The sequence below is a fragment of the Littorina saxatilis genome, linkage group LG1 (genome assembly GCF_037325665.1).
Source record: "Littorina saxatilis isolate snail1 linkage group LG1, US_GU_Lsax_2.0, whole genome shotgun sequence".
Lineage (NCBI taxonomy): Eukaryota > Metazoa > Mollusca > Gastropoda > Littorinimorpha > Littorinidae > Littorina > Littorina saxatilis.
Window position 1 is genome coordinate 95142665 of NC_090245.1, and position 27631 is coordinate 95170295.

A 27631-nucleotide genomic window follows, 5' to 3' on the forward strand; every position below is an offset into this window, starting at 1 on the left:
ATCTGAAAATTGTAAAAAAAAATAAAAATTTATAAAACGATCCAAATTTACGTTTATCTTATTTTCCATCATTTGCTGATTCCAAAAACATATAAATATGTTATATTCGGATTAAAAACAAGCTCTGAAAATTAAATATATAAAAATTATTATCAAAATTAAATTGTCCAAATCAATTTAAAAACACTTTCATCTTATTCCTTGTCGGTTCCTGATTCCAAAAACATATAGATATGATATGTTTGGATTAAAAACACGCTCAGAAAGTTAAAACAAAGAGAGGTACAGAAAAGCGTGCTATCCTTCTTAGCGCAACTACTACCCCGCTCTTCTTGTCAATTTCACTGCCTTTGCCATGAGCGGTGGACTGACGATGCTACGAGTATACGGTCTTGCTGAAAAATGGCTTTGCGTTCAGTTTCATTCTGTGAGTTCGACAGCTACTTGACTAAATATTGTATTTTCGCCTTACGCGACTTGTTACATTTAGTCAAGTTTTGACTAAATGTTTTAACATAGAGGGGGAATCGAGACGAGGGTCGTGGTGTATGTGTGTGTGTGTAGAGCGATTCAGAGTAAACTACTGGACCGATCTTTATGAAATTTGACATGAGAGTTCCTGTGTATGATATCCCCAGGCGTTTTCTTCATTTTTTTCGATAAATGTTTTTGATGACGTCATATCCGGCTTTTTGTAAAAGTTCAGGCGGCACCGGCTGTCACACCTTCATTTTTTAATAAAATTGATTAAAATTTTAGCCAAGCAATCTTCGACAAAGGCCGCACTTTTGGTATTGCATTTCAGTTTGGAGGCTTAAAAATTAATTGATGACTTTGGTCATTAAAAATCTGAAAATTGTAATTAAAATTATTTTTTTATAAAACGATCCAAAAACAATTTCATTTTATTTGTCATCATTTTTTATTCCAAAAACATATAAATATGTAATATTCGGATTAAATACAAGCTTTAAATTTCCAAAATCGATTTAAAAATATTTTCATCTTATTCCTTGTCGGTTCCTGATTCCAAAAACATATAGATATGATATGTTTGGATTATAAACACGCTCAGAACGAACGGTCATACACGGTGTCAATTGGAAACAAGTCGCGTAAGGCGAAAATACAACATTTAGTCAAGTAGCTGTCGAACTCACAGAATGAAACTGAACGCAATGCCATTTTTCAGCAAGACCGTATACTCGTAGCATCGTCAGTCCACCGCTCATGGCAAATGCAGTGAAATTGACAAGAAGAGCGGGGTAGTAGTTGCGCTAAGAAGGATAGCACGCTTTTCTGTACCTCTCTTTGTTTTAACTTTCTGAGCGTGTTTTTAATCCAAACATATCATATCTATATGTTTTTGGAATCAGGATCCGACAAGGAATAAGATGAAAGTGTTTTTAAATTGATTTCGACAATTTAATTTTGATAATAATTTTTATATATTTAATTTTCAGAGCTTGTTTTTAATCCGAATATAACATATTTATATGTTTTTGGAATCAGCAAATGATGGAGAATAAGATAAACGTAAATTTGGATCGTTTTATAAATTTTCATTGTTTTTTACAATTTTCCGATTTTTAATGACCAAAGTCATCAATTAATTTTTAAGCCACCAAGCTGAAATGCAATACCGAAGTCCGGGCTTCGTCGAAGATTACTTGACCAAAATTTCAACCAATTTGGTTGAAAAATGAGGGCGTGACAGTGCCGCCTCAACTTTCACGAAAAGCCGGATATGACGTCATCAAAGACATTTATCAAAAAAATGAAAAAAACGTTCGGGGATTTCATACCCAGGAACTCTCATGTCAAATTTCATAAAGATCGGTCCAGTAGTTTAGTCTGAATCGCTCTACACACACACACAGACACACGCACATACACCACGACCCTCGTCTCGATTCCCCCCTCGATGTTAAAACATTTAGTCATAACTTGACTAAATGTAACAAGTCGCGTAAGGCGAAAATACAATATTTAGTCAAGTAGCTGTCGAACTCACAGAATGAAACTGAACGCAATGCCATTTTTCAGCAAGACCGTATACTCGTAGCATCGTCAGTCCACCGCTCATGGCAAATGCAGTGAAATTGACAAGAAGAGCGGGGTAGTAGTTGCGCTAAGAAGGATAGCACGCTTTTCTGTACCTCTCTTTGTTTTAACTTTCTGAGCGTGTTTTTAATCCAAACATATCATATCTATATGTTTTTGGAATCAGGAACCGACAAGGAATAAGATGAAAGTGTTTTTAAATTGATTTCGACAATTTAATTTTGATAATAATTTTTATATATTTAATTTTCAGAGCTTGTTTTTAATCCGAATATAACATATTTATATGTTTTTGGAATCAGCAAATGATGGAGAATAAGATAAACGTAAATTTAGATCGTTTTATAAATTTTTATTTTTTTTTACAATTTTCCGATTTTTAATGACCAAAGTCATTAATTAATTTTTAAGCCACCAAGCTGAAATGCAATACCGAAGTCCGGGCTTCGTCGAAGATTACTTGACCAAAATTTCAACCAATTTGGTTGAAAAATGAGGGCGTGACAGTGCCGCCTCAACTTTCACGAAAAGCCGGATATGACGTCATCAAAGACATTTATCAAAAAAATGAAAAAAACGTTCGGGGATTTCATACCCAGGAACTCTCATGTCAAATTTCATAAAGATCGGTCCAGTAGTTTAGTCTGAATCGCTCTACACACACACAGACACACACACAGACACACACACAGACACACACACGCACATACACCACGACCCTCGTTTCGATTCCCCCTCGATGTTAAAATATTTAGTCAAAACTTGACTAAATATAAACAAGTCGCGTAAGGCGAAAATACAATATTTAGTCAAGTAGCTGTCGAACTCACAGAATGAAACTGAACGCAATGCCATTTTACTCGTAGCATCGTCAGTCCACCGCTCATGGCAAAGGCAGTGAAATTGACAAGAAGAGCGGGGTAGTAGTTGCGCTAAGAAGGATAGCACGCTTTTCTGTACCTCTCTTTGTTTTAACTTTCTGAGCGTGTTTTTAATCCAAACATATCATATCTATATGTTTTTGGAATCAGGAACCGACAAGGAATAAGATGAAAGTGTTTTTAAATTGATTTGGACAACTTAATTTTGATAATAATTTTTATATATTTAATTTTCAGAGCTTGTTTTTAATCCAAATATAACATATTTATATGTTTTTGGAATCAGCAAATGATGGAGAATAAGATAAACGTAAATTTGGATCGTTTTATAAATTTTTATTTTTTTTTACAATTTTCAGATTTTTAATGACCAAAGTCATTAATTAATTTTTAAGCCACCAAGCTGAAATGCAATACCGAAGTCCGGGCTTCGTCGAAGATTACTTGACCAAAATTTCAACCAATTTGGTTGAAAAATGGGGGCGTGACAGTGCCGCCTCAACTTTCACGAAAAGCCGGATATGACGTCATCAAAGACATTTATCAAAAAAATGAAAAAAATGTTCGGGGATTTCATACCCAGGAACTCTCATGTCAAATTTCATAAAGATCGGTCCAGTAGTTTAGTCTGAATCGCTCTACACACACACACACACACACAGACACACGCACATACACCACGACCCTCGTCTCGATTCCCCCCTCGATGTTAAAACATTTAGTCATAACTTGACTAAATGTAACAAGTCGCGTAAGGCGAAAATACAATATTTAGTCAAGTAGCTGTCGAACTCACAGAATGAAACTGAACGCAATGCCATTTTTCAGCAAGACCGTATACTCGTAGCATCGTCAGTCCACCGCTCATGACAAATGCAGTGAAATTGACAAGAAGAGCGGGGTAGTAGTTGCGCTAAGAAGGATAGCACGCTTTTCTGTACCTCTCTTTGTTTTAACTTCCTGAGCGTGTTTTTAATCCAAACATATCATATCTATATGTTTTTGGAATCAGGAACCGACAAGGAATAAGATGAAAGTGTTTTTAAATTGATTTGGAAAACTTAATTTTGATAATAATTTTTATATATTTAATTTTCAGAGCTTGTTTTTAATCCGAATATAACATATTTATATGTTTTTGGAATCAGCAAATGATGGAGAATAAGATAAACGTAAATTTGGATCGTTTTATAAATTTTTATTTTTTTTTACAATTTTCAGATTTTTAATGACCAAAGTCATTAATTAATTTTTAAGCCACCACGCTGAAATGCAATACCGAAGTCCGGGCTTCGTCGAAGATTACTTGACCAAAATTTCAACCAATTTGGTTGAAAAATGAGGGCGTGACAGTGCCGCCTCAACTTTCACGAAAAGCCGGATATGACGTCATCAAAGACATTTATCAAAAAAATGAAAAAAACGTTCGGGGATTTCATACCCAGGAACTCTCATGTCAAATTTCATAAAGATCGGTCCAGTAGTTTAGTCTGAATCGCTCTACACACACACACACACGCACACACACACACGCACACACACACATACACCACGACCCTCGTTTCGATTCCCCCTCGATGTTAAAATATTTAGTCAAAACTTGACTAAATATAAAAACGGAACAAAACAGAAGTAAGTTATCTCGTGAGAACGGTAGTGCACAAGGTTTGGAAAAAAACACGACAGTAGCTCTATCTCTTTCAACTCGTATGGGGCCGGGCCCTTCAACATGTGACAGACTGACAAATCCACCGAACCCATTTTGTTCTTCGAGAGAAGTTTTAGCAATCTCAAACCGTAACAGCACAGCATATCGTCCATACCGGCAACCAATTATTACCAAGTCCCAAATAGCATTGTATCTCGTTCACAATCTTACAACCACCACAACGAAGACCAAACATCAAAAATACAATTTACATTGTATTTGTAACACCCTCTTCATGACGCTTTCATCAAAAACTGCGATCACATAAAGAACATGCGCATTGCTCTTAAAGTTGCATAACCTACAACCCATGACCGCCAAACCGTCTCCTCTCTGTAACAGCAAAACTAGTGTGAAACATAAGTAATCAATTTATCCACTTGACTATATTCACAACAGGGACCTATCACCAGAGACTAGTCTCTGCTATCACTCTCCTTTGCATGTTTTTATGCCTACAGATTTTAAAATACTCTGCAACACATGTAACCCAAATTCAACATGTGCCCGTACAATACCGGCTTCTTTTATGAAAACATTGCTTCGGCCATGTTGATTTTAATCAACCAATTTTCTTGTACATTCTGCGATCGACACAAGAAAGTGAAACTAGAAATTCCTGAACAAAGTCATTCTCATAGTCATCATAGGGAACCGCAGAACTGTATTTCTGGGAAAAATTCAAGAACAGTGTCCCAAACCGAAAGAAGCTGTTGCAAGGTGCATGACTTATTATTACCAAACTTTGCAGACGGAGCCACCCGTGCGTTCAAACTGAGGGAAAATCGAGGTAAAAAGCATTAAATTACTGTTGACGTTGATAACCGATTTATTCCGTAAACATGGTTTTTACTCAGGTGCAAGTAAAGTCCCGCGTGACTTCGGTTACACGAGACTTGCCACAGAGTAAAATCACGCACCGCCGATTGGTCTCGGTAACTCAGTCACTATGTCTCCACACCTCCAGATACTGGGTTGGCCGAATCTACGAACTTATCAAACCACGTGGTGATGAAGCTCTGTGAGTCCAACGAGTTGCTAAAATGGCGGACGATGACGCATGGGGTAAGACATGTGGATATTTTTTCGATCGCGTGTTCTTTCCTGTCGTTCCACAAGGTTTTAATCTTGAATTTCTGTTTCAGACGCTGATAATTTTGAGCCCGAACTTCCATCAAAAATCGGCAGCGATGACAAATGGGACGGAGAAGATGAAGACGATCGAGTGAAGGTGAGGCGGCAACTTCTCTGTCCATATGCCCAATACTACTACTAGGCAATACAACTTACAAGGCTGAACTCCGGCCTCAAAGTATATTTTATTTTATTATTTGGACCTGTTCCCGAAAGTTTTATTATTCACAACAGTTTTCAAGCTTAGATGAAGAGATTATCAGGGGATAACCGGTCATGGTTTATCTCTTGTAACACTCAAATCGCGCCCATTCACATGATTCATTAGTCATTCATCGAATCATTGGGAGTTGGTCTGCAGCTGAATTAACAATCGCACTCAACAAATTGATACTAATACTAGACAGAAGACTACGTTTCATTCTGACTGGATCATGTGATAAGAATTTCTTTTTACTGGATTATGCCTCACCGCAGCTCTCTAAAAGTTCTAACTCTAACTTGTCTAAGTAACTGAGTCTAAGTCTAATGTTCAACTTCAGTTGAAACTGATCACAAAATGTGATTGGAATAACCTCAACAAAACTGTGATGTCTCGGTCATATCATATCTGTTTTATTTAAAATTATTGTTTTGTGTGTTTTGTTATTTACTAATTTAGTTAAAACTTCTCACTGCAGCTTCAGATACAGCATGAGTCTATGGCTACGAGAATGTATTATTATTACCGGTAAATTGTTAAGAAAGAAAGAAGGCTGTGGCTGGAGAACCGGCGGGTCGGTTACAGAGCGGCTGAGAGCCCCCAGGCTCGGGACCAACACTCTCCACTAGCTACCTTTATTTGTCGAGGTCTGATGGGTCGTTCATTGACTCGAGATTTTCTTCCAAAGTTCAATTCAATTCATAGAACTGTGGTCTTAGCTTTTTTGGAGAAAGCTTAATGCGGAATAATGGAGATCAGTTCGAGACTCGGAGTCAAATTACTCGGTCAAAAAGACTTGTTCTTATTTTGGCAAGTTCAGCGCGATCCGTGACTGAGCAACTTAACGTAGCGAGAGATGCAGTTCGCAGGTGTCAGAGATTCTGTTGAAGCAGAGACATTGGTCGAAGTAACTCAATGCGAAGCAGACATATTTTGTCATAACCAAAACAAATTTTTTTTCTTTTTTTTCCATGTTAATAGTTTATGTACTGCATTTTGTTAACTAGTGCTGCTTATAGCCTTGGGACTAGTGATTCCCATTGCTTGGTTCGTGGACGAATTCAGTGATCAGTGCCGAATCAGCGACTCGTGAGCTTTGTTGTTGCAAGCTCAGTTCGATCACCGAAATGCTTTGGATTAAACTGAGTATTAGATTTGTTGCTCTCAGTCTCAGTGTCTCACAACTTTTCTCCTTTTTGTCTTTCTATTTTTTAATAGCTCTTGCACATTTTAACTTAGATGAGTGATGTATTTGTGTGCAGGACAACTGGGAAGAAGGTGATGATGAGGACAAAAAGGGAGACCCAGGTAAATATGGGTTTTGGTTTGCAATTTGTTACCCTAGAGATACATAGGAGCAGTGGTGGGTCCGTGCTGTCAGTATTCGGATACACTAAAAGAATCAAGCACTGCACAGGGTTAATAAACGTTTTATTTTAGCACAGTCTTTGTTGTAAGGATTTTATGGCTAGTATTTTCATTTGCGCATGTGTGTGCCCTTTGACACATAGAAATCTCGACCACTGATTGAAAAAAGTTAACATAGGAGATTTTTTGTTCTGGAGATGTCCTTGCTATTTTTAGCACATTATAACACAGGCAAAACTTGGCCCGCCCATTGAAAACTTTGTCGTGAAAAAGGCTAGTTTAACGAACGCAACTACGTCTTCACTCTGTGGCAGATAGGTTTGTGTGTTTTAATATAAATTACTTTCATTTTGGTTGTGTCCTTAATTGATCTGAGCACAGGTATATTATCTACAAGTTGGTATCCCCCTTCATTGGCTCTGTCCACGCCCGTTTTTAACCGCTTTGCTTCCCTTTATATAATAAACTGGCCGTAGAGCGTCGTCGTCCCAAACTAAATCTTTAAAGTCTCAAAATCTGTGAGGAATTCTGGGTAGGGAAATCCTTTCATGCAATGACGTCAGCGCCTTTCGGCAATTGGTCAATGCATTTCGGAGCCAGACATCAATCAATCAATCAATAGGAAGCTTATATAGCGCGTATTCCGTGGGTACAGTTCTAAGCGCTTGTCGAAGCACTACAACATGTCGGTCACACTTGAAACTCCAAACTTATACGAAATGAACGGGAGCGTAGGGTCAGTTATCAACTTAACGTACCTTGTACAGTGAGATCCGACATAATTAATACACTAATACGAACGGATAACTCGGAAACCTATGAGTCAACACATGCTCTTGAACTCATGTCATGTGTAATGCATATGTGCACATCCTAGATACTGGGTCACAACTATGGGACATGGACACCAGAAAAAAAAGCATGACTAAATGGAGTAAAAAACACCTTTTCACGTACAACAGACTGTCCTTCAAATTAATTCATCAATGAGAAGGCCTTATGTTTAAGCATTATTCTAGAAACGGCATGTATATGCGTGTAGTACGTTTTATGTCGTGGGTTACATGGTTTCCACTTTGGGCTTTTATCTCCAACAAAAGGAATTTTATTTCACTGATTGCTTATGGCATGTAGACAATATTAATATATAACTGCTTTGTGCAGAAAAGTTTAAAATTATTGGTGGCCAGATATGAGACTAAAGTGGAAACCGTAACCCACGCAATTTCCAGGGACAAAAGTTTCATTTGTCAGTCATAGCAAGCCATTTGCATTCATGTTACCCCTTTCTGTTTTGAGATGAGATAGATACTTTTTGGCAAGTAAAACATTTTGGTAGTGTGCTCACTGATAGTAAGTATGCAGAGAGAATATTGGCGTGAGTTACATGGAAACCATAACACATAATGTTAAGAAATCAAGCTACACAAAAGATCAGTTAATCAAGAATCCCTAAAATTAAATACAGTGAGTAACAATAAGTAAGGCAATGTTGCTTTAGGCGCATATTTTGTGTGTTTTTGTGCTTGTCTCATACTAAAACATCGAGCGAAGCTTGTGTGCGTTTCACAGGAAACGATCTGACCTTGCTTTCGCTGTAAACTTCCGGTTCTTCGTAGCGCACAACAGGAATAACATCATTTAGTAAAACCCAATAAAAGTGAAACAAAGCACTCAGTTCTTTCAAAAAGCATATAAAAGAGAATGCAAAATAGTTTTTAACATGCTCTTAAAACAGTTGTTAAATAAGTGCATTGTCCGATCGTCGATCGTATGTTACAGAAGAAACGAACATTTCAACATGGCGCCACTTGTGAGCATGCTTGTGGCTTGAAATATGCATTGTATCTTGCTTTATTCTTATAAATATTGGAAACAGTAACAATGACTACGTATCAAAATCATTAGGGAAGACTTCAGTTACCATCAAACAGTTGGGAAGGCCTACTGTGATTCGAAATCGGCGTTCGAACAGTGAGGATACGATGACATCGAGCGTGCGTTTCATTCCAAAAACCGGAAACCGACGCGTGTTTGTAGCAAAATTCTCAGTTAGTATTCACGTGACCCGTGTCAAAACGTCATCAGTGGAAATTTCCACTGGGCTGTTTTGGTCCAACGCACGACTTTCACGGGACAACCGAGACTACATGTTAACGCTGGCTGCGTTGTCGTGCGTTACTGAAAAAAACGAAAGAGGAGTAGGTTACCAACATCTGTGATTAAAAGCTCAGATGAAAGGGTTTCATAACGCCGTGTTGTGTTATGAAAAGAAAATGTCTTTGAAATGATTAAATCCTAAAAGTGAACTATTTGAAGGGTTCCCGTGTAGGGGGGATCATACTTCGTACTGACGTCGAAACTGGAAACCAATGTAACGCACGATAACGCGTTTTCTTCACCGATCAAACTCCCAGAAGAAGAAAAATGGATGTAATTCTTGAGTGTGTATGTCGAGAATAATCCTTCAGCTGACCCATAAACATCACAATAAAATTCACAGAGCTTTGTTCTCCATTATGTACAGCTGCAACACAGACTGGTGTATTTTTGTCCCAGTTTTAGGTGCTGTTTTGGGGGCATTTTGGCTAAAAATTAAATCGTTTAAAACCCACAGCAATGTTTGGAAACCCAAACTTGGTTGTTACAGTAAGTCAAATCCATCCCCTTTGACATCAAAGCATCCCCTTTGTCATCCATTGCTCAGAGATATTGTGACAGTCATTCAAAGTTGACAACCCATAGTATTTCCCAGTATCTAGGACGTGCACATATGATATTTGAAGTTCAACTGTCTATTTTCACCCCGGAGAACTGTGTGCCGGGTTGGCTCATAAGTAGAGCACTCGCCTACTGACCCGGCGGTCACTGGTTCGAATCGTGCTTCTGCAAAGCTATGTTTAGACGGGAAAACCCGTTAATTTGACCTGTTAATTTGCTTAAAGGTCAACAGCCCTGTGCGGCGATTGGTTCTTTCATTGACACGACCACCACGGTCCTGCTATAACTATTTATTGTCTTTTTGTTGTTGAGGGCTTTCCTCAGCAACTTCAGATTGCTCTCTCTGGGGATTCATACACAGGGTTCGTACAGGTCATGGAAAACCTGGAAAGTCATGGAATTTGATTTTTAATTTTCCAGGCCTGGAAAGTCGTGGAATTTCAATTCAAGTCATGGAATTAAACAAAAATAAGAAAGAAAAAAAAATTAACCTTTAGCACGCCAGCGGCTATTTTCATCGCCCAGCCATTTCCCCCCTCCCCCCTTTGCCAGCCAGCAGCAATTTGCGTCGCCAGCACAAGGCTTGTTCGTATGACCAACTTCTCGTTCGTATTTGCATACGAGAATAACGGTATTTTTAACGGCACTTGAGCCAAAGCGAGGCTCACTTCCTTCCGTTATCTCGTCGTGTCGTCTGCGCTGCATTTGAGTCGGTTTCATCGAAGTTTTTTGTTATTGCATCGATAAAGTACTTTAGCGCTTCGACAAGCAAGATGGAGGATGATGAGTTTGAAACTTTCTTTCGAGTTGTTTCTTGACAACAAAAAGTATGCGGAATTGGAACGAATTACCAAGGAAGATCTTCGCAATGAACTGTGTATCGCGGTGAAAAAAATGACAGTTCGTCAAGTCACAGTGACGGTTACGAAACGGAATTTACGAAAGTGCAGATGGATACAAACAGTGGTTGGTCCAGTCACAGGCGGAAGGTATCGTTCACTGGACCACTACTTTCATAGAAAGTCTTTCTATGAAAGTAGTGGTCCAGTGAACGATACCTTCCGCCTGTGGTCCAGTTTAGTGAAATGACAGGACCAGCAAACATTACCGATAATCTGACTGCGTAGCAAATGCTTGACTTGCTTGTCGAAGAGACACTGCGTAGAAACTGACTCAAATTCAGTGCAAAGCAAGCCAGTGTCAAAACTGGCAGTGACAAGACGTAAAAAGTTTGCGTGTTCGGAAATGGCGACCTGTGGATCTAGTCATGGAAAATGTTATTGAGGCTCATGGAAAGTCATGGAATTTTGTTTCTAAAAACCAGTGGGGACCCTGCATACAGCATTTCAGTTGTGTTACCCAGGTGTTTTCTGCATGTGTGAGTTTCTATTTTCCAGCTTTGTGAGATCCACTGTGAGCTTGGGATCTTTATCGTGCGCCTCTGTGCACAGGAAGTTCAGACACCAAGAAGATCCTGACAAAGTTGATTAGGAAATAAATCTCGTGCGGATCCAAGGGTCGCATCCATTCTGATAAAGATGGACTGATTTTTTCGTCGGATGTGGTACCAATACATTTTGCTTCTATGCACTACCTGGAGAAGCACTGAAGGTATCGCATTCTGGGATAAAGTAAATTTAAGGAGTAGGTAATGAAAAGGTCACTTAAAGGCACAGTAAGCCTCCCGTAAACCATCACAGATACTGTCAGGCTTTTACACATAGTAAAAACACCCTTCCATTTGAACGCTCACCAAACAGGAACATCCTAGGTGCCCTACGTAAAGAGCAAGCTATTTTTAAAGAATTAATTTTGCGAATTGTCTCGGACACTTTTTGGACCGTGGTGCGTTTTGGCGCTAGACCTAACGAAAAGAACAGTCATCGCCGAGACTACCTTCAGATAATCTCGGCTAACACGAAGACCGAGGCGGGTCACGCTCGTCTCCGCGAAGCAAGCGACCGTAACCTAACGTTTAAAATCTAAATAATAAATTGACAGCTTGTTACACAAACATTCTTAAATCATAAAAGAATTCTTTTTTCATCAAGACAAGATCAGTACAATTCGAAGTTTTGAAAGTTTGAAAAAAGAAAAGCCCGGAAGCAGGGTCACGCAAAGTAGTGGTTCTGGTAGCAGACGACGGTTTATGCATATCGCCAGTTCCTCTCAACAGTCAAAAGCCATCGCTAGAGTTCTTGTAAACCACAGCCGTTTATTTCGTGCATAGTGAGAGGTAAATAATAACGTGCTATTGCAGATAAGCTCACATTGAGTCGCATTCAAATTACTGACGACTACATTGTGAAAAAAGGGAAACTTGATCACACGGGTTCACGATGGCTCAGGGGTAAGATAAACCATGCAAAAATAAATTCTTTGAAAATTGTTCGCTCTTTACGGAGAGCACCTAGGATGTTCTCAAGCGGTGAGTGTTTAAATTCTTTCTTTATTTGGTGTTTAACGTTGTTTTCAACCACGAAGGTTATATCGCGACGAGAGTGTTTAAATGAAAGAGTGTTTGTACTGTGTGTAAAAGCCTGGCAGTATCTGTGATGGTTTACTGGATGCTTACTGTGCCTTTAAGTGAATATGGTAAAGTTTTAGTACTCCAAATAACAGGGAACGGCTAGAGAGTTGTGTCAGGCCTTGGAACATTGGAAGACCGACTGATACATGCGCTATATGCATTCAAGACCCTCATGTTGTTTGCATCACTGTCAGACGCCTCACTTTTCCCCAGCACTTGAAAATCCTGTCAGGTATTTCTGAAGAATATATTGGGACTACAGATGTGAAGATCCATTGTCATTGTCTGTTACTGTTAGTAACGTTAAATATCATATGTGCAGAATCATCGGCATACCAGAGGCCCAAAAAGAAGCCCTTGGCAGAAAGACTAGCCGAAAAGGAAGCAGCAAAAAAGAAGGAAAAACAAGAGGAGAAAGAGAAAAAGGTAAAGGAAACTGAGGTTATACAGACCTGGTTAGCAGTACCATTTGGGTTATACAGACCTGTTTACCAGTACCATTTGGGTTATACAGACCTGTTTACCAGTACCATTTGGGTTATACAGACCTGTTTACCAGTACCATTTGGGTTATACAGACCTGTTTACCAGTACCATTTGGGTTATACAGACCTGTTTACCAGTACCATTTGGGCCTATTTTGTACGCCAAATTATTATCAGTACGCAAATACGCGACACACGCACAAAATACGCATAAGAAAAAGTCTAGAATACGTTTTCCGGTGTTGGTGTGCTGATTACGGAATGGTACAACTGATACCGGTTTCGGTCGAAGGGAGATAACCATGACAGCGAGTCTTCAGCTGTGGAAACCTTGTTCAGTTGTTGGCACATGCGATCGTCTGGACAATCGTGGGAAAATGAAGCGGTAAAATATGCCAGTTTCGGATGACTGTACCAAGTCTAAACAGCAGAAGCACCAGATTTTCTTGGAGAAATATAAGAAAGAGCCAGGAATTGGGGGAAAAAGTCATGCACACTGCAAGTATTGTAAATCAAATTTCTCTGTTGCCCATGCTGGGAAATATGACATCAAACGACACTGCAGTTCCAAAACTCACATGGACAAGGTTGCTGCAAAGAAATCCGCTGAAAGCTGCCAAGGAATTATGAAGTTCATTTCGCAAAGCAAATCCTGCCAGAAGTAAAGGCTGTAGTCCGTGCTGAAGCAATGTTTTCTGAGATGATTGTAAAAATGAACTTGCCACTGTTAACCGCAGAGTGTTATTTCACGAACTTCATCTTTTCATTATCAATCTGCTTGGAAGACACTGGTTATAATGTTATAAACTGACAGGTAAATAAAATTGTTTTATCCCTGTTGTATCGGAAGGAGTTAAATTCTGAAGATGTTCACAAGACATGCTATTCTTACGTTTAACACGCGTACGTTTTCCCTAGCCCATATGGCTTTGCTTGCAAAGTACACCAACTTTTTGAAAAATACACTCAACTTTTTGAAAAAGTACTCTTGCCTCAGGTTTAGGGTAAACAGGTCTGGTTATATTTGTGTATCAATGTGTGAAATTGGAAATGTAAAGTCAGCAAGGAAGTAACTGTCAGTCAAGTGAGACCAGAACTACTTGAATTGTCTTCTAGAAAAACAATGTTGACTGCGCAAGATTGAGTAATACATAAAGCTTTTGGTCCTTTTATTGAATTCTTTTTTTCATTCATTTATTGTTATTTTAAACAGACCTGTTCATGCTGACTATATATTGTAATGTATAAACTTTGGGTAAAAAGTACTCCATTTGTGTCCCAACTACTACTTTCAAATGAGGTTGCTTTTGCTAATGTTGGTGTTTGCTAGCCACTTGATTACATATTTGGTCATCAGGTTACTCTTATTTGACTTGACCATTTCTCTGGTCATCAGGTTACTCTTATTTGACTTGACCATTTCTCTGGTCATCAGGTTACTCTTATTTGACTTGACCATTTCTCTGGTCATCAGGTTACTCTTATTTGACTTGACCATTTCTCTGGTCATCAGGTTACTCTTATTTGACTTGATCATTTCTCTGGTCATCAGGTTACTCTTATTTGACTTGATCATTTCTCTGACAAAAATCCACTATCAGATAGACTGCTAACGTTCCAAAATTGAGAATTGTAGAATTGTAGGTTAATGTAACGTTGAATTCTTGACAAAACAAAACGTTACATTTACTAGTAATAATATGTCGACCCATTGGTCTTTGAAGTAGACGGACAAACACTTCATGAAACAGATAATGAATTTATCTTAGAATCGTGGATGTAACTCGCTTGCAAGACGCTTGCGAGGTACTAGTAACTGTAATGTTTTGTCTGTCCAGTTTGTCATTGTGTCCATGGTTTATCTTGCAGGAGGAGAAGCGAGAGTTGACCGCCGAGGAGAGACTGACGGAGAAAATCAGGATCAAGAAGATCCAGGAACAGGATAGCCTCAGTTTAGCTAAGGGCTTGTTCGGTTAGTCTTTTCACCACAGTTGGCAGAGGGCACTCTTTTTTCTTTATTTTTTTCTGTGGAAGAGTTGCTGTAGGTAACTGGTTTTGGTCTGTCTGTTTTTACATGCAGATTTGTGTTTATTTATTTTGTTTTGAGCGAGAATCATAACCAAGTGAGGCAGGGCACTAATCAAGGTCAAAGAAACGGGGAAACAAGGGGACTTAATCACTGTAAATACAGACAAAATGTGACTGCTGCAGGTATGTCGGAAACCAGCATAGACAGGATGATGCCAGCCACAGAAGAAGAGTTTACGCAATTTGCGGAGGCCTTGAAATCAAAAATCACATTTTTTGAGGTAAGCAGGTCTTTGCATGTTTTAGGTTATGGCAACGTACAGTATTTACTGGTTTTACAGGCTATAAACATGGGTGGGATTCTTCCGGTATAATCTGGGTTCCATTTTTGTTGTTCTGTTTTTGTTGTTGTTGTTAGGTTGCGGTTGAGGATTCATGACATTTTTCAGTCCCACACATGTGTATGAATTCAACCCAAACCCATTTAGTTATGGGAGGTAGTCTGTTGTATGAACACCATGTTACCAAAGCGAAGCCTTTTACTCTGAGGATGGTTTGAATGCGGGGATCCGGTTTCAAAGTTAGCGCCAACTCTACTACAGTTTTTGTAACTTAGGTTGTAGTTGTGCGAGTCACATTTGATGACAACTTAAGCATGATGTAGGTCACATAACGATTTGACATGTTTTGTTTCGGTCAGTAAAGTTTGTGTGCGATGATTTATATCTGTGTTTGTTGTGTTTTGTTTCTGTCAATAAAGTTTGGGTGAAATTATCAATATCTGTGTTTGCTGTGTTTTAATTCCGGTAGTAAAGTGTGTGTGAGATGATGTGTATATCTATGTTTGCTGTTTTTTGCAGGAGAGCTCGCACTACTCAGCGTTTGTGGTCAAATTCATCTCTGACCTGTCAGTGGGATGTAAGTCCAGCCCTTTCCATCTGGGTTTCACTATTTTATATATATATATATCCCGAGATTTAGATGTCAAGATGGGAACCTAATGTAGCTATGACGTTCCTTATATGTGTAACCTCAGCTTTTGCGCCACATGTTTTCAAAGGTTTTTTTATGTCACGCTAACCAACCCGTATAAAATGGATTCCACAGTGTTCTTGCTGAAGACGAATGTGTTTGATTCTAAATTGTACCGGTCTTTACAGTTTTATCATGGAAAACTCACATAAACAGGGGTATGGTAAGCATTAGCGGATTTCAACCTGCTGTTTTGAGGAAATACAAGGTAAATTGTGGTTGGATTTGTTGGCACAGAAGAGAGAAGGCATTCATGCACACTAATTATTCAGAGAGAATTGTGCAATTTTCCAAATAATAGTAATGCTCTGTCACTTTCAGGCACGTGTGTGTTGCGTTATGCAGACCTGGGAACCCATACGATTTCGGCGTATTTTGTACGCATGATTTTCGAGAATATGATCAGTACTGTCAGTGTGAAAAAAAATACGACAAGAAAAATTCAGACTACTTTTCTTCACAAGCCGAAGCCGATCCAGTATTTTGACACATGATTACAGTTTTTGTCAGTAAACATTGAATAAAGCATTGAGTTAAATGTATAGGTAAACTTAATTAAAGGTGTGACAGACGCATGTGAAGCATGTTTTAATCATGGATGTTCAAATGCTGTGTGGAGTATGCTCATTTTTCTGAAAACACACCAAGTTTGTTTAAGAATTCTCTAGGTGAAAAGCAGGGGCACCCAGGTCTGGTTATACACAAACCACAGCAGTGAAAAGTATCAGATGTACGTTTGTACTGGCTTAGTGACTGTCATATTAGAGAATCTAGACCAAGTTTCCAGAACGTGTGATGCCATAGCTACAGTACAGGTACCCGTCTTGGCAACATTGAAATCTCTATTATATCTGTTGCAACCTGTCCTCTGTTTTATTGTGTGTGTGTGTGTGTCTTTCTTTTTATTTGTGTGTAAAATGTGCCCAATCTATGGGGTTTTTCCATCTATATGTTGCAACCAGAATGTGTGTGCATGTTTGTGAGTGTGTTCTGGTTGTTCCCCATGCTGTAGCAGCCAGAGTTCTCTATGTGTGTGTCTGTTGCAACTTGACTCTTTTTATTTCCTTTAGACACTTTGATGGGTTATAGACATGGTAAAGCCAACAATGTCTACATTATCAATTAAAAAAGAAGGGAAACAACAGGTAAACGGACAATAACAAACACACACACAACAAAAGGAATTCCACGCATATTTATGAGGAAACAACCACTGATAAACAAAGTGTTCTAAAACAAAGGATAAAAAATGGGGCCAAGGGTATAATATATGCTATTTCTATATACGGCGTGCATTTTGGTGTCATCTGAGCTCTAAGTTTTATGGTTACCATTAAATTTAGTTTTTTGCCTCCCCCATTTATTTTTTCGGCGGACACTGTTGCTTTTTCAAATTTCAGCCAAAAGGCAAATTTCAGCCCAAAAAGCAAAAGTGTCCGCCGAAAATACAAATGGAAGGCAAAAAAACTGAATTTAATGGCAAACTTAGAGCTCAGATGACACCAAATTGCACCATTTGGATTCTTTGGAGAATCAAAATTCTGGGGGGTCATGCCCCCGGATCCCCCTAGTAAGGCTAGGCGCTTTGGTGCTTCGCGCCGTCAACTTGACGCTTCGCTTGCTATTACTTAACAAATGTTCCGCCTTTTTTCAATTCCCATGCCTGATATACAAAGAGTGATTTATATCGGTCAACCTCCTCAGCCTAGCTGAATCTAAAACTATTGAGAACACAATCAAAGACAAATCAATGGGTATCGTATTTCTATAAGGCGCTTTGGCGCAACCCCCACTTTTGAGGTAAACTTGAGAAAAAACATCACATAAGGCTCTTCCGGTGTATTAGCCGCACATCAAAGGAAGAATACAGAGTGGAAATATTTTTGCTCTGGAGATCAAAGGCAGGTGCATTGTGATTGCTGGTTGGCCTTGAGATCAGCTGCCTACCCCAGTTGACAGACACTGACCTTCTTCCCCGGGGTCTATGACCGAGTTTTATCTGTGATTGGTCTCCTTTTATGTCTGAGAGGAAAACACTGCCTGTCCCAGTTTACAGACACTGACCTTCTTCCCCGGGGTCAATGACCGATTATCTATGAGACCGTGGTCACCTTTCATGTCTGGGAGGAAACACTGCCTGCACCAGTTTACAGACACTGACCTTCTTACCCGGGGCATAGACCAAATAGCCTGGACCGCCAACTCGTCACGTGACCCTTCGAGGTTACGACGCTCGACTTTCACAGGGGCGCTTTGCGTCCGGTTTGAAAGACAGTGAAAAGAAAGCACGCTCCAGTTATTTGTGACAATGGGAGGTGACAATGAACTGGATTTTCCAAAACTCCAAACTAAACTTAACAAAACTCATCGAAAAACATGTTCCATATGCACTTTAGCTGAGTTTATTTTAGCATTTTCAGAACTTACCTCGGCAACTTCGTCTATGTTTACAATCGACACCGGATATGACATCCCCCTGATTTCTGAAAGGCCAAGAAGAGCGGGGTAGTAGTTGCGCTGAGAAGGATAGCACGCTTTTCTGTACCTCTCTTCGTTCCTAAATGCGAGGGGCCGCTACCTCGTAATAGAGAGAAAGAGCGGAGAGAGAGCTAGTTGGCGGTCCAGGATAAATGGTCTATGCCCGGGGTCAGTGACCGAGTTTAACCTATGGGGTGGTCTCTTTGATGTCTGAGAGGAAACTTGGCCAGGGATTTCTATTTCAGCCACACATAAGGCGCTTGCAGGGGTCAATTGTGAGAGAAAAAAGTTGCGCCTACAAATCGGAGAAAATGGGGTGAATTTACAGCTCTATTATTATTATTATTATTATTATTATTATTATTATTATTATTATTATGAACATTTGTGCGCCTAATCTAAATATAGCCCTAGGCGCTTACAAAATATAAAATACATAGTGAACATTATACGAAACACAAATCGACAAGGACCAAGACACTCGGACTCATACACTCGCAGACAGGCGCACAGCGAGAACGCGACGCACTCACTCATACCAACTACAGGCACATGCATTCTAGACGGAAAAACAGTCGTAAATAAATTATTGGATACATAAAGTTAGTTGAGAGAAGAAGAATAGAGCTGGAAAGGGAAGAAGAAGGAGAGAGAAGGAGACAGATTAAGGACCAGCAGGAGAGGGGGATGGGTGGTCATTAACAGACTAGTGAGGGAAGAGGTGTGTTTTGAGTGAGGTTTTGAATGATTGCATAGATGTGGAGTGCCTGAGTGAATGCGGGAGTTGGTTCCAGATGGATGGGGCCTGGTAAGAGAAGGTGCGCTGGCCATATGTTTTGGTGCGTGCTGATGGTGTCTGCGGAGGATCTTAGGGAGCGAGAGGGGGAGTAGACATCAAGAAGGTCAGAAAGATAGCTAGGGGACGATAGATCAAAGTTTCTGAAGCAGAGTGTGGAGATCTTGAACTGAATCCTCTGTTGAACAGGCAGCCAGCTCTAGGTTCTGAACAGAAAGTGTGAGCAGAGTCTTTAACTCATTGTCTCCCAGGTAGGGATATATCCGTACCCACTTATATGGCTCTATCTGACCAGGTACGGATATATCCGTACCCACTTATATGGCTCTATCTGACCAGGTACGGATCTATCCGCTCAGACTGTTAGCTTCAGTCGCTTCCAGTAACGTCGATTTAGTGTTGATACACAGTCACTACACAGTTACTACAATTCTGAGTGACCTTCTGCAGCACAGCTGGTCTTGACTAAAAAAAAAATGGGTCAACATAGGTGGGGTAGAAAGTGGTAAAGGGGGTTTCCTTGTACCGAGCCACTGTATGTATTTGTATCACCATTTCTCTTATTTTCTCTTGCAGTGAGCGTTGACGATGTGAAGAAACTGGGTATCGGCCTCACATCTCTATACCACGAAAAGGAGAGGCTAAGAAAAGTGAGTACTTTACAGTTGAATTCAATTGGAAAGGAATGTTGTTTGGAAATGATTCCAATTATCTGCAAAACAAGCGAACATAACTCAAAGAAACGCAACCCACACAAACGCACTGTCACACTCAGTGCAGACATGGGAACCAATACGAGTTTTGCATTATTTTGTACGCATGATTGTCTAGAATACTATCGTACGGTCAGTGGAAACAAAATACGACAAGAAAAATGTCTTGTACTACTTGTCTTCAAAAACTGGTCCCAGTATTTTGACACACGATTACAGTTTGTGTCAGTAAACATCGAAAGAAGCATTTGTTTTAAATGTATTGGTAAACTTGATTAACGGTGCGACGGACGCGTGTGAAGCATGTTTGAAACAAATGCTGTGTGGAGTACGCTCTTTTTTGTTTTAAATGACACCAAGTGTGTTTGAGAATACTCCAAGTGCAAAACAAGGGTACCCAGGTCTGACAGTGACGCACACACACACACTTTGCATGTACAGGTACTATTTGGACACCAGATCGACACAGTACTTGGTTTTGAACAGACTTCCAAGTATTGTAGGTGCTTATAACCCTTTCCCTTTAACTCTTAATGTCCTATACCGCGCCGTTCCGCTTGTCGCTGACGATCCTGATCCGCTTGAAACCGCGCGCGTACCTGTAGCTAAGGCTAAAGGGGAATAACCCGGAAATACAGCTCTTCACGAAGAAAACCGCGAGTGGTGCTCGTTTGTCAACAACCGCTGACAGTTGGTGATTTTTGTCTCAGTTTTTTTTTTACCCTTTCTATTTTTCCTGACCGATTTTAGTTGAGTTTTTTGCGAGAGAATGTTTGGATCAAAATGGCTGACTTGGATTGTTCATCTTCATCATCTTTTCATGGATTCGATCGCGCTGACATTCGGAACTTCGGCAACCCTGCTGGTGTGTTAGGCCTAGCAGATTCAGGTCAAAGTGACATTTCTGTGTCAAGTGTGCACACTGCCGATTTATCTGACTTTTCATCCGGAATTTCGGACATTCCATTGAGTAGCAGCGACGATGACATTGACATCTGTGAACCCTTCAGTTGTGTTGCTTTGTCAAAAGTTAGACACAGTCAACTAGTTTTGCTCGGAGTGAACAGTGCAGCTGGCCTCAATTAGCCGGTGACACCTCTCTGGCCACAGCACCAAACAGTACATGGCTGGGGAGAGAGAGAGAGAGAGGGGGGGGGGGGGTGGGTGGTAGCTGGCTAAACTCAGTGGGGTGTCCGGTGTCACTGAAGTCAGCAGGAAGAGCATTGGAGAGAAATAGAGTGTACTCTTCCAAACAATTTCCAAAGATCAGTTGTAGGGCTTAGGGTAGTCAGTGAGGGAGAGTGAGAGCGGTTTGTGAACAGTCCGACTGAAGAGTGAAAAGTCACTGCCACAAGATCGGCATGCAGTCAATAAAGCCAGACAAGAAGAATGATTATGACATGCGGCTCTATCTGCTGGTGTTTTTTTTATTCAAACTGGTTTTCAACGCTTATTCTCACAAAGCATCTGCACACCTGCCTCTGCCTCTGTGCTGTGTTTGTGTGGCTGCTTTCGTATGATGTCAGTGCATGGTGAGTGCGTTCACTGCCTTGTCACCACTTCCCCACCTTTTTCAGAGTGTTTTCTTGGAGTTGGATAATTCTCCTTACTCCTCGCCCCCTCCTTACTCCTCGCCCCCTCCTAACTTCAGTTCATACTTTATTGCGTGCCGACTGACCAGTCGGTGTGGCGTCCGTGTAGAGAAGAAGGGAATAAGGTTACACAATGCGCTAGTGTGAGACGCCAAGTTTCATGTTTCGAGTTGCTGTAGTAAATATAGAGTAAACTTTGTCTTTGGGACTGACTTTCTGTTGTGTGCTATCCGTCTTTCGACTTACGTAAGAGAAATCCCATTTCGAGCTCAGGGTACTTTGTACACATAGATAAAGAGGGATAATTCCGGACCAGAATTTCTTTGTGTGCTAAGCGAATTTTTGACTTAACCGTTTGTGAGTTAGCTGGATTTGCCTGTAGCTTTGAAGGTGATGCTGATCAATGAGTGATTGTGTACATTGCGAGAGAAAGTCAATGCGAACTGTCTCACTTGAGGATATTTTTTCTCAGAAACTGTTCTCAAAAAGTTCTCCCCCATGTTTACATAAACACTGTTGTGGTTGTGTGTGTGTGTGTGTGTTGGTGTTTTTTTAATTTTTTATTTTTTTAATGTGACAGTTGATATTTGAAATGCTGATTTATTTTCTTATCTTTATTTTATTTCCCTTTTGTAACTGGACAAGTTGGCGGAACAAAACACAAAAAAAACTAAATAAACGTTGAGTTAAAATGTTAAACTGGTGTGGGCTACCCCGTCCTTATGTGCATTGTCCAAAGTTCTCACTCGTCTCACTCTGGTGTTGTAAAAATTCTCTCTTGTCTAACTATCTTTTGCATGAAATTTTATCTTTGTTCGTCTTCACTTTTCTAAATGTTGTGTGTAATAAACAGATTGCAAAGGAAGTTGCAACTGGCAAGCACAACAAAAACCTGGAGAATTCGCAAACTTTGGAGCATTTTCGTAATCAACATCTGACGCCCGCTTGCGCCTAAAATCCTGACAAAATTTTAAAAGCAAATAACAAAGCGTCCATGCGAAAAGGCTTACAATATATGTGACAGTTGAAAGAAGTCAGTAGAAGTGCAGGTTTACATAAACACTGTTGTGTGTGTGTGTGTGTGTGTGTGTGTGTGTGTGGTTGTTGTTTTTTTATGAATGTGACAGTTGATATTTGACAGTTGATATTTGACAGTTAAAACAAGTCAGTAGAAGTGCAGGTTTACACATAAACACTGTTGTGTGTGTGTGTGTGTGGTTTTTTTTTTTTTTTTTTTTTTTTTTTTTTTTTGAATGTGACAGTTGATATGTGACAGTTGAAACAAGTGAAAAAAAAAGTGCATAAACACTGTCGTGTGTGTGTGTGTGTGTGTTTTTTTTAATTTTAAAAAAAAATTTTTTTTTATGAATGTGACAGTTGATATTTGACAGTTGATATTTGACAGTTAAAACAAGTCAGCAGAAGTGCAGGTTTACACATAAACACTGTTGTGTGTGTGTGTGTGTGTGTGTGTGTTTTTTTGTTTTTTGTTTTGAATGTGACAGTTGATATGTGACAGTTGAAACAAGTGGAAAAAAAGTGCACAAACACTGTCGTGTGTGTGCGTGTGTGTTTTTTTTTTTTTTTTTTTTTTTTTTTTTTTTTTATAGGGTGACAGTTGACATGTGACAGTTGAAACAAGTGAGTAAAAGTGCAGGTTTACATAAACAATGGAATGTTCTGTTTGTTTGTCATGAATACAAAGAATGAAACACCTGGGTTTGGTTTTGATTCTATTTTTAAACTGTCACCTGTAATTAATACACTTAACGGCTTTTTACAACTAAGGTTAATCTTCAAAAATGTCTAAACTTCCAATTAACATAATCAGCATTCATATTTGAACATCTAAAAAAAAATTGGATTAAAACCATTCACAAACAAAAAAGAAATGATTTATTTACTGAACCACCTCTGTTTCACACAATTTAGTCAGAAAATAACAGGATCAGGGAAGAGAAAGCTTCAAAGTCTTATAGGACACTTAGAGTTAAGCTTGCATAGTCAGTGAAATGTTTGTTTGTCTGTGGAACTGGACATGCAGAAACAAACGACAACAAAAACCTTTAACTTTGAAATTGATTTGAAACTGCCCAATGGCACAATGATTTTGAATAAGTTGAGAAACAGAAACACAATTGCTACTGGAGGTTCCTTCTTGTAAGGTGCACGATATATGTATGTATTCTTTCTGTTTACAGGAAGCGGAAAAAAAGAAGAAGAAAAAGTCCAAGGCAACCATCCGACTGGACAAAGCAGACGACCTTGACATTCTTGGCGACGCAGCAGGAGGTGTATCCTATGGTGGCTACGAGGATGACGAGTTTATATAGCGTCACACGGGTGGCCGCTTTTTAACTTTCTACTTTGTACAGACTCATTTCCTGTCACCGATACCATCTTGCCTTCTGCTGCGTTTGTGGGGCTCCGGGGAAACCACTCTACTCATCCAATAGATTCTCTGGGAAACAACTCTACTCATCCAATAGATTCTCTGGGGAAACAGTTCTACTCATCTGATAGATTCTCCTTCAGTGCAAGAGCCGCCATAGCTAGAAACTCGAAAGGACTGCAGAAAAAGACAGGGATAAATTTGGATTTCGAAAATTAGATAGTGAAAAGGACTAGTTTTGTGAAGAAAAGGACTAGTTTTTTGAAAGAAAGAACACATCATGTTTGGGTATCTGTATAGTTATCTTTGGGTTGGTAAAACAAAAAGTGCGGAAGTCAGTACTGGGATTTTGCTAGTTTGCAGTTCAGTGACCACAAGAAGCAAGTATGAAAAAAGAAACATCCAAACTGCCAACTGCAAGTACGTGTGACTAGTGGTGAGGTGGTCCTGTGTGCTTGTGTCAACAGGTGAAACACTGCAGGGCTTGTGTCAACAGGGGAAACACTGCAGGGCTTGTGTCAACAGGGGAAACACTGCAGGGCTTGTGTCAACAGGTGAAACACTGCAGGGCTTGTGTCAACAGGGGAAACACTGCAGGGCTTGTGTCAACAGGGGAAACACTGCAGGGCTTGTGTCAACAGGTGAAACACTGCAGGGCTTGTGTCAACAGGTGAAACACTGCAGGGCTTGTGTCAACAGGGGAAACACTGCAGGGCTTGTGTCAACAGGTGAAACACTGCAGGGCTTGTGTCAACAGGGGAAACACTGCAGGGCTTGTGTCAACAGGGGAAACACTGCAGGGCTTGTGTCAACAGGGGAAACACTGCAGGGCTTGTGTCAACAGGGGAAACACTGCAGGGCTTGTGTCAACAGGTGAAACACTGCAGGGCTTGTGTCAACAGGGGAAACACTGCAGGACTTGTGTCAACAGGGGAAACACTGCAGGGCTTGTGTCAACAGGGGAAACACTGCAGGGCTTGTGTCAACAGGGGAAACACTGCAGGGCTTGTGTCAACAGGGGAAACACTGCAGGGCTTGTGTCAACAGGTGAAACACTGCAGGGCTTGTGTCAACAGGGGAAACACTGCAGGACTTGTGTCAACAGGGGAAACACTGCAGGGCTTGGTGAGGCAGGCTGTGAGAGTAAGGGTGTTGAGACCGCTGCTCATCATGAGGAGCTCTCGTTTGTGTCGGCAGTGTGGCCTTGTCAGGGCAAAACTTTACAGAAACGTCGAGCTCCTGTTTTCGTATTATGTGCTTTAAAACTTGAAGCTGACTGGTGTACTTGTACTTGTAGGTTTATCTGGCTGATCGAGACAGCAGGTCAGCATGACCTTTAGCAGCAACTGGGTCGCTGTGCTGGGTATGGTTAAAGGTGTCTGGGCTGCACAATAATTTTTTTGGCCGTAATTTGATACAGCTTATTGTGAAGTAAAAATAAACAGGGTGAAACCAGAGGGGTGATTTCTCTGCATGTCTTTGATTTAAACAAAACTTTGTTCAGTTTTAATATCCTGACATACAATATATGTGACCCTCCACCACGGAATGAGTCGCATGTCACCTCTGCATGATTTTCATATTTTTACATTATCCTAAAGAGTTTTTTATGCTCTATCCAGCGGTGAAACCCGTTTTAGAAAAGAGCGAAAACTGTTTAAGTTATAGGCCTGTGACTAAGGTGACCATCACACTGTTACCAGACACTCCCCGGACTTATATTAAGCCTTGCGCAGAACCGCGCGAGGTGACATGCGACCCATTTCGTGGTGGAGGGTCACATATGACATAGGGGATCTGAACAAGAGCATAAAGCTTATAGTAACTTATCTATGTATGTCTTTAAAGTTATACAATCTAAGGAGCCGTTTTAGGATAGTTTTGTGACAAATTGAAGAGAACACAGCGTGGAGAAGCACCACCAATACACAGCCTTTTTCAATTTGAACAACTGAGCGGTCAAACACTGGTTTGAAGGTATTCCTGGAGTGTGGTGACATAATTATAACCCCCAACCCCAAACTGTATAAAAGATCTTGGGGTGATTGAAGTGATTTTAGGTCCATTATACCCCTTTTAACTATTCTGAATATTTGTTGGCATGTTAGTTTTAAATACAGGTTAATGTTGAGTATACTTTACTTACCTGTGCTGAAAGAGAAGAACGTTACTTGCTCTTATTAGATAACTTGTTTTCTTTTTGCACTGTGAATATGGCGTTTTGTGTCATCAATTGACTGGATCCTAGTGTTCCACAATGTCGGTAATGGCATTGGCAGCCCTTTTATTGACTCACATGCGAAGCAAAAGTGAGTCTATGTACTCACCCGAGTCGTCCGTCCGTCCGTCCGTCCGTCCGGACGTCCGTCCGGAAAACTTTAACGTTGGATATTTCTTGGACACTATTCAGTCTATCAGTACCAAATTTGGCAAGATGGTGTATGATGACAAGGCCCCAAAAACCATACATAGCATCTTGACCTTGCTTCAAGGTCAAGGTCGCAGGGGCCATAAATGTTGCCTAAAAAACAGCTATTTTTCACATTTTTCCCATTTTCTCTGAAGTTTTTGAGATTCAATACCTCACCTATATATGATATATAGGGCAAAGTAAGCCCCATCTTTTGATACCAGTTTGGTTTACCTTGCTTCAAGGTCAAGGTCACAGGAGCTCTTCAAAGTTGGATTGTATACATATTTTGAAGTGACCTTGACCCTGAACTATGGAAGATAACTGTTTCAAACTTAAAAATTATGTGGGGCACATGTTATGCTTTCATCATGAGACACATTTGGTCACATATGATCAAGGTCAAGGTCACTTTGACCCTTATGAAATGTGACCAAAATAAGGTAGTGAACCACTAAAAGTGACCATATCTCATGGTAGAAAGAGCCAATAAGCACCATTGTACTTCCTATGTCTTGAATTAACAGCTTTGTGTTGCATGACCTTGGATGACCTTGCCCTTGGGTCAAGGTCACATGTATTTTGGTAGGAAAAATGTGTAAAGCATGTGAGTCGTATGGGCTTTGCCCTTCTTGTTCTTCATCTTTTGCTATAGTTTTTTAAATTTTTTGGGAATGGGATATGGGAGTCACACAATAACACCAACATGAATTACGCCGACAAATTTGTAGTCAGGGTTTGTTGTCACAGTCAGGGTCAGAGTCATCGTTTCACAGGATAAAATCAAAGGGGAATTCTGATTTCCTCCTCTCTCGGACAATTCAAATAGCAAAACGAAGCAGCAAGAGGATTTGCCTCCTGCACCAGTTGGCTGTTTTGTTACCTCCCCTTGGCTTTTTTGTTACCTCCCCTTGGCATGTGACTTTGGATAGGTTGGTTCTTTGCGTAAGGATTTGCATGATTGTTAGTTGTATTGCTCACGCATTGTTCAGCTTACGCCAGAGCTGAACGAATGCTTGAAATAAATTATTTGTATGCAAAAAAAGTGTAGTGTTTTCTGGAGTTAGTGTGTTGGTGTGTGATGATAGGTGTGGTGT

General features: G+C 40.1%; 1 protein-coding gene across 4 annotated transcripts; it reads left to right on the forward strand.

Moving 5' to 3' along the window:
• Positions 1–5580: 5580 nt before the first annotated feature.
• On the forward strand, positions 5581–27580 carry LOC138946369 (eukaryotic translation initiation factor 3 subunit J-A-like). Of its 4 annotated transcripts, none has more exons than XM_070317964.1 (11): positions 5581–5718; positions 5799–5884; positions 7252–7297; positions 12931–13034; positions 14963–15065; positions 15305–15402; positions 15982–16039; positions 20004–20077; positions 23934–24591; positions 24824–24852; positions 25230–27580. In XM_070317964.1, the coding sequence occupies exons 1-9, from the start codon at positions 5697–5699 to the stop codon at positions 24063–24065; spliced, it is 723 nt and encodes a 240-aa protein (XP_070174065.1). In that variant the 5' UTR covers positions 5581–5696; the 3' UTR covers positions 24066–24591; positions 24824–24852; positions 25230–27580. The 4 variants fall into 4 exon arrangements, with proteins under 4 accessions (XP_070174065.1, XP_070174071.1, XP_070174049.1 ...); XM_070317970.1 differs by lacking the exon at positions 24824–24852 and adding an exon at positions 25143–25171; XM_070317948.1 differs by lacking the exon at positions 24824–24852 and having other exon boundaries at positions 23934–24794.
• The last annotated feature ends 51 nt before the right edge of the window (positions 27581–27631 follow it).